We start from the raw sequence: 12,896 nt of genomic DNA, 5'->3' as shown, positions 1-12,896 counted from the left end.
CTAGCTATTTGATAGAGTATGTTTCCTAAATGCTCCTACCTAGGTTTGATGGAAGCATACCCAGATAGACTGATTTTGTCCCCAGGGCTGGGGTCTACAAGTGTCCTCTCAGTTACACCTGGAGTAGGAAATGTTTCTTTCTGTATTTCATGTGGATCCCACATCTGATGAGGAAAGAGTTTTGCATATGTTGGTGTGCAACATGTGTCCATAATTTACATGAAGGAAACAAGGCCCTTTCTCAGCCTTTTGCTTCTTCCGCCATTTCAAAAAAAATCTATTTGTAAACATCCCCAGGTTTCAGTCAGATAATCATTGTTGAGAAACCATTTCAAGCATTAGATTGCTAGATGTTTTGTTGTCTGTCTAGATCAAGACCATGTCTGTCGATTAATGATTAAAGAAATGATGTAGCCAGGACTATTGTTTGTATTTGGAGTACTAGGAAGAATGGAATCCTTCTCATCAGATTGTGCCCACCACGGTTAAGTTGTAATGTGGTCACTAAAAATATCAATCTTTTTCACAATTCAGTGAGCGTCTACTATTGATCTCCCAGACACTCATGTGTAGTCTTGCATCTGGTACTATCTTCATAAACAAAGCTATTGATCCCAGCAAGGATGACATCTGACTTGCCATAGGCTTTTGAATTAACAACCATCTCTTATCCAAAGGATACACCGTTGCTTGTTTTGAGTCCAGGATCACTTCAGGATTCTGTATCCTATCAGTAAAACTTGTTGTAGTTCATGTAAACACCTAGTCACTCCATCATTTGAATTCTTGTAAAAAAAAACTTTCTATCCTCTTTGCTTTAATTGGTTTTCTGAAGCCAGTCATCCATATATGCATGCAGAAGCAGTCCTATGTTACTGAGATGCATAGTGACTACCAGCATGCAAATTAAGAACTTCCTTGCTCTTGATTTTAGTTTGAATTGCAAGACTTTGAATAAGAATTGCTCATATTGGTTTCACATTTTAGGAGCCTCCTTTGCTTCCAAGGAACTGGAACATTAAAGGATGTATCTTGAAGATCTATTAAGCACATTAAATCCTCTGGACAGATCAGGGGAAGATCTGATATATACCTAACATGTGGATCCTTTCTTTTTTAACCATTTGCTTGTAGTTTTATATCCGGAATGGGTCTGTACTCCTTCTTTACGTACCTCTTCATGACCAAGAAGTACCTTGAGTTTATGGCTTTGTTGCTCTGTATAATCTGAATAATTTGTATTGCTTTATTTCTGAAAGTTCTGACTTCATTTCTGAGACAATCTAAATGAGAATAGTTGGTAGGTACTGCTGGCACCACTGGAGCTGAAGTTTTGAGCTAGAGAACACTCTATATTTCTCACAGTAGAAACCACCCACTTACTTCTTCAAATGGTTTACCACTCATTCATGTGTGCCAATTTGCAACCCCTATCGGAAATGATTATAAAGCGGATGTACAGAAAAAGTTATTGCCTACTGGCTTTGTTTTTTTCCTTCTTTAGTTGACAATTGCTGGCATCTTCCCCTTAACTGTCCTCCGTGGCAAACACAAGACTTTTGCTGGTATTGAGCACCTTGCTACTGTTAATGTTGCATGAGGTGTTGGGAGGATTGTTGAATTTGTTGCTGTTATCTGCGATTTGAGTACATGTAATGAGGTCTAGAGAATTCCTAATACATTTCAAGACTAACTGATTTTAGTGTATCAACTCCCTATTTCATCTTATACATCATGTTGTGCGTAAAGTTTGAGAGCTGAAGCCATGAAGACCTCTTCATGCACAAACCATAACATCGCCACATACTGACAGATCAGCATTGTTGACTGATGCAATATAATGTATTTGGATAAGAGTTTTTTTTGTTCAGCACCTCTAGATAAAAGGATATGCCCACTGAGAAGTTGATCTGCAAAGGGGTTCATGGCATCTTCCATTGTTCTTTCATAGCAATCCAGTGATGCAACAGAACTTGCTGCTTTTTGTGGAACTGTACATGTAACACATACAATCTTACCAGCAGCATTCATTCTGTGAATCTCTTTATCGGCAGGAGCAGAAGTCCAAGACATATGTTGGAACCTCTTCTACGCTAAGGCCACTATATATGAATCTGGTGGCAGTACTCCTCTCAACAACTGTGGGTCTGCTCTAGAAGTCAGTATTTGGCCCTTATGGTATTTAAGAATAGTTTTTTAGAAAGAGAAATTTCTATTGATCAGAAGTGTTGTGGTTCTCTTGGAGTAGCAGATATGTTCAGCGTTCATAAATAGCACCAAAGACCACATGATGGAGAATTAAAGGAACAACAAGATCCAAGAGGGACAAGTTTCTATCCAGAAGACGTAAGGCTGTCTGTCTGGGTGTGGGCTCACCCTTGGTTTGAAATTCCCTTTTTCGTTGTGCATTTATACATACGGTTAGCATTATGTGGCTAAATAGATACCATTTGTATTCGCATCATGCAACCAACTGAGTTATTGTTGCAACTTATAAGTTGCATTGGTCTCTGTGCCTCCATTTTGTATTTCACAAGTATTAGAAGACTTTTTGGGCCCCATTCGCACTAGGCCTCATTTTGCTTTCCGGTTGCTTCAGCAAATCTGTACACCATCATTATTTTCTCTCCTTTTCAAGGTTGGAGCATGACTTGCTAATGCATAGATGTTCTTTTCATACATTCCTTTCTGTATGTGTAGCTCTGCTCCCACGTTAGGAGACGCTGAGACTCAGCACATTGGCCTTGGTGAACTGATAGTGCACCCATCTGGCAGGTGTTAGCTCATCTCTGTGTACCTCCTTTGCTCATGCCAGGCTCAAGCCCGTACTTTTCCACAAGAAACCTGGCTGAAGTCTCCAGAAGGGTTTATCATGTATTAGTGTGCCTTGGGGAGTCAGTCCCGCTCGGCAACCATCTTAGGGTGAAGGCCTGACTGGGCTCCTCTGCAGAGTATATACTGAATAAAATAAGTTTGTATTCTCTACTGTCCGACCAACTCTTCATTTTGGTAAGGCATAGCAGGTGGTTGCGGAAATAACCCGCGGGCCCAAAGGGCTCTGTCCTTCACCCTTAGAATACGACTATGACGTGAAAGATTTTGACTTGTAAAGATTATCAGAAAGCAATGGAGCCATTACCTTAGATGAACTATTTAATGACCATTTAGAATGGAGAGGTTCTATGAGAGATAGAGAGAGATTTTAACTATGTCCAGGGCCGGACTAGCTACCGAGCGTTTTGGTGTGCTGCCGACCTGGGGGCTGGTTTAGTTGATGGGGACCCACGTGTGCTGAAAAACATTTGTTTTGCTTTGTTCATTTCGAAGCACACGCAGGTCCTCATCAATGAAATCAGTCCCAACCACAGTGAAATTAGCCCCCAGCTCAGGAGCACACCAACACGCCCAGTAGCCAGTCCAGCCCTGATTATGTCTGCCTGTCCTTATGTTTCTTAACCTATTTAATCAGGCAGCAGTTATTAGTGCTAAATGGGTAGGTGACACAATTGTAAATGGGGGGCTTGGATAGGTGAGTGTAATAAGGAAGAATAACTAAGAAAACAGTGTACACCTATCATAAACTTGTCTGATACTACCAAAGGTATTTCACATAATTCTTAGAACAATTAACACAGTACCTTTTGGGCAGACAGAGGTGCCTTCGTGGGCTACGTGCCTAATTTAAAGCAGGATGTTAACATGAATTATGCAGAAAATTGGTGACAGTCTAGGTTCTCCTGTTCAGCATTTTCCCACCCTTTTCAAGGGACTGGATGGTGGCTTTTTTATGGCATAGCCTTTACTGATTTTGCCATCTAAAAAGTCATGTAGATAGTGAAGATGCCACCAAAATAGGTATTGGCCAGTTAAAAACAATTAGGCCAGCTGATCTACAACCATTTTTGCAAGTGTTTGCTCCATGAAAAAAGTATAATTTACATAATGATGGTCTTGCAAGGAATGTCCATGCAAGAGTTCCTCACATCCTGGGAGAAAACTCTTTGCTGTTGTTAGGAATGACAAATGACTACATGTTTAGGGGAGACATTTCCAGTATCCACATATGTTGAGGGGAACTGCACACTGGAATGATAGAACTGCCACCCCTCTCGAGGTGGCTCCGGGGGTAATGGTGGATTTGACCCCATTACATTCATCTTGTATTACAGTAGACCTGTCTCCACCAGTGTAGTGGGACCACTGGCACACTGAATATCCACCACTCAATCTTTACATTTTTTTCAGAAAATACAAAAAACAGCGTAAGAGTGCTCTAGCATGACTATGAAACCAGACAAAAGTATTGTTTACCTTTGTTTTCCATCAAGGTATGTTACTGGACAGTATCCTTTCAGCTCTGCAATTTTAGGGAATCTGGCTTTTACTTCTGCCACTGTAAGTTTTTTAGGTAGCATATCTGGTGATGGAAAAGTATAAGGTGCTAACGGTGGTACGAATAGATCGGGTGTCTCCAAAAATGCCTAAAGAAAAACAAGAAATATAGAATATGAAGTTCAAACAATTATATGACATGTTTAATATGATAAAACAGATAACTGGGTAATCATGCAGACTTTATAGTCATTACCATTAAGTATGCCTTCACAATAAATTTATGATAAATTAGCTTAAGAATACCCTCCAACTTTATGTAAAAAATAAAATGTATAGAAAAAGTAAATGGGACATAGTCTCTGTTCCAGTTATATTGTGACACGTTACGTCTCTTGCGGAAACAGTAAAACAAGCTATTGAAACTTCAGGTATTTGTTTTTCTTCGTTAATTCTGATATAGATTCAAAGAGATACAAGCATTTGCAAGACTAAAAGGTCTGACTTGTAATTGCAGTTATAAGCCACACCTAACGCTTGTGCCTATTGCTCTTACTTCACATGGTTTGTTCAGCTGTGCCAGACCATTTCCGTTATTAATGGTTGATTTTTAAAAAGAAATCTTGTAGCCAGCAAGAGTAGTTATTAACAAATATCATTGTTAACATACGATTCAGAAATGTACAACAAATCTAACAGTTTGTTGTTGGCAAGAATTGGGTATTACACTAACTACAAATGCACATCTAGACAGGCAATTTTCAGCCTTTACACCAACCACAAAGGAAAATCCGGACATCCAATTTTTAACATTATAAAACTCATAGCAGGACAGCTAGTGTTAAGTGCGCTAGTAAACAATTGTTGACATGCTCTTTGCTGGTGCTGGCGCCAGCGTACGTGTGTACATGTTGTTCGCCTAATGTTTGAATAGTTAATAGGCAAGTTACTTACCTCGGTAACACCTTATCTAGTAGAGACATGATCTAGACGCAGATTCCTTACCTTAGATTATCCCAGATTATCCCAGGCGTGAGGCTGGATCTGGAAGCTTTTTTATTCAAGCAATACCCTTGCGTGCCAGTAGATGGCATAGGTCAGCTCTGAATGGCACCATCTGGGTCTTCCGCACCGGAAGTGACGTCCACATCACCTATATAGGTGCAACCTTGGCTTGCTGACCTCAGATACTTTTCACGTCCTTACACACCAGAAGCACGCTGCCATGAGGTGTACTGACATTTGTGTGTTTTCCGAAAAGTAGGGCCCTGAAAGAGACCAGTCCTGACCCTAAAAACTTGTCTGCAGAGCACGGGGATGGGTGGGTTAGTAAGAAATCTGCGGCTAGATCATGTCACTACCAGATAAGGCGTTCACAAAGGTAAGTAACTTGGCCATCTGATAGAGACATTTAGCCGCAGATTCCTTACCTTTGAACAGATAGCAAAGCAATACCATCCAGAGAAGTGGCAAGTTTAGAACAGGAAGTCCTTACGGACACAACTGTCCAGGGAGTAGTACTTAGTAAATGTGTGCAGTGATGCCCCCATTCCTGGCTGACAAATGTCAAGGACTGGAACACCATGTTGCAATGCAGTGGTCGCAGCCTCAGCTCTGGTGGAATTAGCTCTTAGACCTTCAGGAGGCTGTTTCTTAGCCAGAGAGTAGCACATTTTGATGCAGAGGAAAACCCATCGTGAGATAGTTCTCTTCTGCACTGTACAACCTTTCTTTGATCCAACATATCCCACGAGGTGTTGGTCTTCCACCCAGTACTCTTTGATGTGGTCAACGCCTTTTGGGTTCAGACAGTGAAGTTTCTCCTTCTCTTTAGAGGGGTGCAGATGAGCATAGAAAGTGGGCAAGGTGACTGATTGCCCCAAATGGAATGGTGTTACTTTTTTTGGTACGAAAGAGGCCCTAGTACGAAGCACCAAATGATCAGGGAAGATGGTCAGGTAGGAAGGCTTGGATGACAGAGCCTGCAATTCGCTCACCCTCTTGGCAGAAGTTATTGCCACCAATAGGGTTGTTTTGATGGAAAGAAACTGGAGGAGGTAGTTGTGCAGAAGTTCGAACAGGGCGCACATCAGGAAGGTGAGAATCAAATTAAGGTCCCACTAGTGCAGGATGAATGGGGAATGTAGGAACCAATGTACAAGCCCCTTAAGAAATCTGTTAACAATAGGAGATTTAAATAAATAGGGTTACTTTGGCTGCCTCAAGTTCCTAGTGCTCAATGCAGAAACAATATTGTCAAAAGATCTACGGCATCACAAGTTGCACCAAAATTACAACATACCTCCCCTCTCGCAATGAATTTGGGGTAGGGAATAACTCAGTCTGTTGCCACTACTAAAATAGCCCAACTCTGATAGACTTAACAAACATTTACAAAGCCCACATTCACCTAGTGTAACATAGAAAAAAGGTGAGAAAGCTAGATGGCACCTCACAGGCGCAACACCAATGGGACCCCTGGCTGGTACTCACCAGGATGGCCCTGTTATCATCATTGGTACGATAAAGCTATAACGGAAACGTGTCCTAAACCCAAAGAAAAGATCGTGCGTGATGCAGTGAACAAAAATTATATGTGACTCAACGTACAACATTTAACACATAACACATATTCTATTCTGCAACTAGGACTAGTTCCTTTAATTTTGTTCCTATTTGTTGCATACAAAACATATATAGAATTAAAAAAGGAGGTTGTGACTACTACCAATCGATTCACAACCTACTCACAGCCGACATGTTTCATTGCCTTGGTTTGTATCAGGCAATTTCCTCAGGGCATATACCTTTCAATGCCACTGCAAAGGACACTGGGCTTTGCGCACTGTAGCAAGACATAAACAATAAACAAAATCGAGGTTATCCCACTTTGATGCCTTAGTCAAGTCAAAAGTGCTTATATACGTCGCACACACCATCATGCTGCAAAGTGTTAATATTTACCCTTCAATAATCCTAGCCTCTCATACCAGCCGAGAGGAATTTAAACAGGATCACAGCTCCTGATGGTGAGCTTTGTTAAGTCTCCCTCCGTTCTTGTTACTGCATTAACAATCAACCAGGAAATATTTAAAAACATCGTCTTATACCTGTGGTTTTCGTCATTTATGCCAGTGGGCTCCTTCCTTTCCCATTTAGAAAGTTACCGGTAGTGAGGAGAGGTCCGGCGCTCAATCAGCCCTGGAACACCGAGGCTCTTCCCTGCGCGTACCTATAGCGTGTGATGCGCCGTCTTGCACAGCATCTGATTGGCTGTGCACGTCTCGCGTACATGGCCGCAATCTTGGATTGGTCTTAAACACATTCGTATGTGTAGAGCGACAAATCCTTGCGGGATCTCGCTATCATAACTTTATGGTAAATGACAATCTCAGCCCATCACTTGTATCTAAAGAGTGCATATCAATTGCGACCTTGTTTATTTTATTGATGTCCACACCTCCGTGAGCCATCATTAATTGTGTAACACCCTAACCTGTAAATCAGCTATTCTGTTGTCATCTTATCATGTGATTCAATATGTGGCGAGCTGGCAAGTACTAAGTGGGCCGTGCAAGTCTAGCCTGTGTTGCTGCCTCATTCTATTTAGTGTATTCCAAATTGCGTGTTGCAATGCGGCACCTAATTAGATACAACCAGCAAATCCGGTTTGTAATTTTTAGAACTTTATTGTCCAGACCACAGACTGAGGCATCCCCTACCCCAAATTCATTGCAAGAGGGGAGGTATGTTGTAATTTTGGTGCAACTTGTGATGCCGTAGATCTTTTGACAATATTGTTTCTGCCTTGAGCACTAGGACATCATTATTGTTGTGACTTAATGAGTGGAGGGCGTCCTAGTTCTTGTGTTTCCCTCTGTGCTCCTTCTTCTAGTCCAAGGTCAAAAGGTACCCCTTAAAAGTGCCCAGAGCAGAGCCCTGCTGGGCAAGGGTCAAAATAAAGAGAAGGACTTGAGAGATGGAAGCAGAAAAAAGATCAATAGACCTTTCTGTACAATATATTACACATTTCTGCCACTGGCAGGCATACACAGACTTGGCAGAGGGACGCCTGTCTACCAAAATCACATCACATACTTCAGGAGAAAGTTTGAATACTGTTAAATGCCGCTGCTCAATCTCCACGCAAGAAGGCATAAAGTTGACAGGTTGGAATGAAGGACCCTGCCCTGCTGCTGAGACAGAAGATTCTCCCAAAGGGGCAGCCTGATTGGTGGATCGATGTTCAGTTGGAGAAGCTCAGGATACCAGACTCTCCATACCCGGTACGAAGCCACAAGAATGACTTGGGCCTAGTCACTCCTGATCTTCTTGAGCACTCTGGACAGAAGTGGTATTGGTGGAAAGGTGTACAGGAGGCCTGAGCTCCACTTGAGACGAAAGGAGAAAAGCTTTCAATACCAAGCGAATTGCTCAGAGCTCAAGCAAGTTGATGTGGAGTCTGATTCTGCCAGAGACCAGAGCCCTCTGATCCCCACCTCTCCAAGAAGGCCGTCCCATCCCAGAATTGATGCATCTGTCACTACTGTGTGATCATGTTGTGGAAGGGAGAGGGGTCTGCCTCTGACCCAATCGTGGTTGCTCAGCCACCACTGCAGATGCTGTGCAGTTTCCTCCGAGATCTGGACCATGTCGGAGAGATTCCCCTGATGCTTTGCGCACTGGAACTTCAGGTCCCACTGCAGAGTCTGCATATGCCATCTGGAATGTGTCACTAGCAGGATGCAGGAGGCCATGAGGCCCAGCAGCCTCAAAGTCAGTCTCACCGAAATCCAGGATAGATGCTAAAACATCAGTATCATAGCCTGAATATCTTGGACCGGCCGCTCTGGAGGTTAAGCCTAAAACTACGCTGTGTCCACAACAGCTCAAATGAAAGGGAGCATCTCAGAGGGAGCCAGATGTGACTTTGGCACGTTGATAGTGAACCCCAATGAAAGCAGGAGATTCGCCATAGTCTGGAGGTGGAATGACAGTCTGGGGCGAGCTCACCTTCAACAGCCAGTCGTCGAGATAGGAGAAGACTGATAACCCCCGATCTGCGCAGATGAGCTGCAACCACTACCATCACCTTGCTGAACACCAGAGGGGCTCTGGTAAGGCTGAAGGGGAGCACTGTGAACTGAAAGTGATTGTGGCCTATCATGAACTGCAGGTATTGCAAATGGGCAGGCAGGATAGGAATGTGAAAATAGACGTCCTGCAAGTCTAGCACAATCATCCAGTCTCCGGGATTCAGGGCAGACAAGACCTAAGCCGGAGTGAGCATTTTTAACTTTTCCTTTTGGAGGAAGCAGTTAAGGGCTTGCAGATCCAGAATAGGACGAAGGCCCTTGTCCTTTTTCAGGACCAGAAAGTAGTGGGAATAGCAATCACACCCTACTGCTGGCACAGGAACCCTCTCCATGGCTCCCTTGCCAAGAGAGTCCTGACTTCCTCCTGAAGCAAGTTCAGGTGCTCCTCCCTCAGCTGGTCATAACTCAAAGGCATGGAAGGAGATGGGAGTAGCCCATTTGGACTATCTGAAGAACCCACTTTTTCTGATGTGATGTTTTGCCAGTGGTGGAGGTGATGGCTGATATTGCCAATAAACCGGCCGCCCATGATCTTGAGGGGCCAGACTCGGAAGGCTGCAGGGGGAGGAGTGAACTTACTGGACCTCTTGCTGCCTGTCCCATGGGGTCGAAAGGAGCCACGCCCATGGTGGCGCAGAGGTTGCTGAACTTGCACAGTCTTGTGGGTAGGATATGGTTGAGGTGGCTGAAAGTTCCTTCCGTGGCCACAAAAGTGGTGAAAAGCAGATGGGGACAGGTGGTCACCGAAAGGCCCAAGGACTTAGCCATAGCCGGCAAGACCTTAAAGCATTCCAGGGTCATGTCCACCTGGTCCCCGAAGAGACTGGTGCCATCAAAGACTATGATCCATAATGAAAGCCTGGACATCCCCAGAAAAGCCAGAAGTTCTCAGCTAGGTGTGGTGTTGAACAGCCACCATCGATGACATTGTCCTGCCCACCGAGTGGGCGCTGCCAAGCCCACAATGAATGGTAAACCTTGCAGCATCTCTCCCCCTGATACCACTTGGGAGAGGATGGAATGGGTCTCCTCTGGGACCAGTGGCGGCACTTGTGCAACCATTTCCCACAAGGAGTGGGAATAACAGCCCAATAGGCATGCAGTGTTCACTGACCGCAATGCAAGGCTGGCAGAAGAGAAAATCTTCTTGCCCCAACTACCCAGCCTTTTGGATTTCCTGTCCGGGGGTGCGGAAGGCAACGTGCCTTGTGAGGCAGAGGCCTGGTCCACCAAGCTCTTGGGGTTAGGGTGGTTAGTGAGGAATTTTGGGTCACTTGGTGCAGGGCGATGGCAGTGGGCAACTGTCCTATTCACAGGAGCCCCTGTGCTGGGCTTGGGCTAGGTTCCCCTTGTTGAAAGGCAGGAGGAGCTCTGAGGAGGAGTCACCCGGCTGCAAGACTTCTGTTAAGATGTTCGCCTTGACTTCCATGAAGGGAGCTAAAGGTGCAGGAACTTGGCTGCCCTTCTCACCACCATAGCATATAAAGCTCCCTCCTCCCTAGCCACGATATGGGCAAAAAGCAGGCCAGAATCTGGGGAGGTATCCAGTCCACTGGCCTCACCCAATTCCTCATACCAGTCCATTTCGTGCTTGGGCTGGTCCTGTAAAGCGTCCAGCGACCTCTCCCGCTCTTCCTCCAATCCTAGCCCCTCAAAATTGGGCTGAGGAAGTCACCTATGATCCAAGGGAGCCATTGGCGCTGGAATCGGCATCGATGGGCACTGATTTGGCTCCAGGTCATCGGGGATGAGAATGGGGCTAGCCCTGCTAGGCTGGTGGGGGCGGCGTCAGGAGTCTTGGTGTGGGCTCCTGTGCCAGGGTAGGTTGCAGGGGCACAGTGCTGCTGGTGCAGGAAACCGATGGAGCCCCCTCAGAGCCTCTGGGGCTCGAAGGTGCGCCGGAAGGGTCAAGTTGCCCACATATGAGGCACATGGCATCATATAATTCTTTAAGCTGGGCGGGTGTCACTCTGGCTCCTGGAAATGCAAGGAAACACAGAGTCAACCCAGGCACTGGATCTGCAGAACAAGGCCTAGAGTGACTGGCGACAGATGGGGGAAGTAGAAGCGCACTTTGACTTCTTGTGCTTCTTATGCTTCTTACCTGACTGACCCAATGACTTCAAGAGGGAGGACGAGAACGAGGACTCAGGACTCCTGGAGCAGTGTCCAGACCTTCCTCTCAACCGGGACCAGGAACGAGACTTCCATCGCAAAAGGCATGGAGTCAAAGGCCAGGCAGCAAGCAGCTTTAGGGACTCTTCCCTCAAAGCCTTTGGAGCCATGGACTGGCAATCGGAGCAGGACTTCCAGCCGCGGTGGTGCTCCAAGCACCAGAGACAAATTAAGTGTGGATCCATCACCGACATGGCGTGATGGCTGGCCCCGCACAGTTTGAATCCAGAAGTCTTCTTTGGCATTGAGGTAAAAACCTAAACATCAAGAATCATCAAAAAAACATTGAAAAAAGTCTGTAAAAAGTGACAGAGGGTATCTCACATCACAAATGTGCGCTAGCTGGGACGGAAAGAAAGAACTGATGTCAGTGCGCAGAGGTTGCGCCTATATAGGTGACGCAGACGTCACTTCCGGTGCGTTGGATGCCGCTGATGCCACACAGAGCCGACCAATACCACCTACTGGCACGTAAAGGTATTGCTCAAGCAAAAGTCTTCCAAATCCAGCCTGACTCATAGGATATTCTAAGGTAAGAAATCTGTGGCTAGATGTCTCTATCAGCTATCAGTGAAGATGAAGATGAAGAGATGAAACAAAGTATAACAAAAGGACTACTAGATGCCCCATCATCAAAAACATAATAGGAACACAAATGGGATAATGCAACCATCTACAAATAAGTCTTTGATTTTCAGCCTGTCCGCCCAATGGCAAAACAAGAAAAATACATGAAAGTTAGTGAATGATGGGGCTGGCCCAAAGAGCACTCACTCTTTATACTTTTCTTGTTATTGTTTTGAAAAAGTTTATCACATTTGATATGCCTAACAAACTAATAAAGCTATTTGTAACCGCACCTAAAAGAATCTCGTTGGTCCTTGGGTAAATGTGATCAAAATTCTACGTGTCTCTACTTGTGGAGAAGTGTGGCTCAATGGTTAGAGCGGCAGACCCTGATGCAGAGGTCTGGCCTGGGACCAGGGTTCAATTCCCTGCCTCAGTGGGTCTTGGGCTCAAAATTCCTTGGACCTCATAATTCTCGCCTCGGTGCCTATTCCAATCATGGAGTCCCACTCTGCAACTATGGGCAATAGCTTGCTTAATCTGCACAACAGCCCCCACAACACTAAGGATGCCTGGCCTCCACCTTGGGGGTACCCAGGAGTGGACACCTCACAGGGAAAGCCAGGATGGGTTCCACAGGGATATTCGTACAAGCGCCTTGAGACCCTTGAGGGTGAGTAGTGCGCTATACAAGTATCAAATTTTTTTTAACTTGTAAATGTCTAG

At 44.9% G+C, this 12,896-nt stretch overlaps 1 protein-coding gene across 3 annotated transcripts in view; it reads right to left on the bottom strand.

The window, feature by feature from the left end:
- Positions 1–12,896, bottom strand: part of AK9 (adenylate kinase 9) — a 1,394,796-nt gene that overhangs the window by 47,321 nt on the left and 1,334,579 nt on the right. For all 3 annotated transcript variants that reach the window (XM_086926806.1, XM_086926808.1, XM_086926807.1), the window contains exon 40: positions 4,312–4,481. In XM_086926806.1, the coding sequence (XP_086782932.1) occupies positions 4,312–4,481 (170 nt within the window). The remainder of the gene's footprint in view (positions 1–4,311; positions 4,482–12,896) is intronic.

This window comes from Lissotriton vulgaris, chromosome 6, assembly GCF_964263255.1.
Source record: "Lissotriton vulgaris chromosome 6, aLisVul1.2, whole genome shotgun sequence".
NCBI lineage: Eukaryota > Metazoa > Chordata > Amphibia > Caudata > Salamandridae > Lissotriton > Lissotriton vulgaris.
Note: the sequence above shows the minus strand (reverse complement) of the source record. Positions and strands in the feature narration are given on the sequence as shown.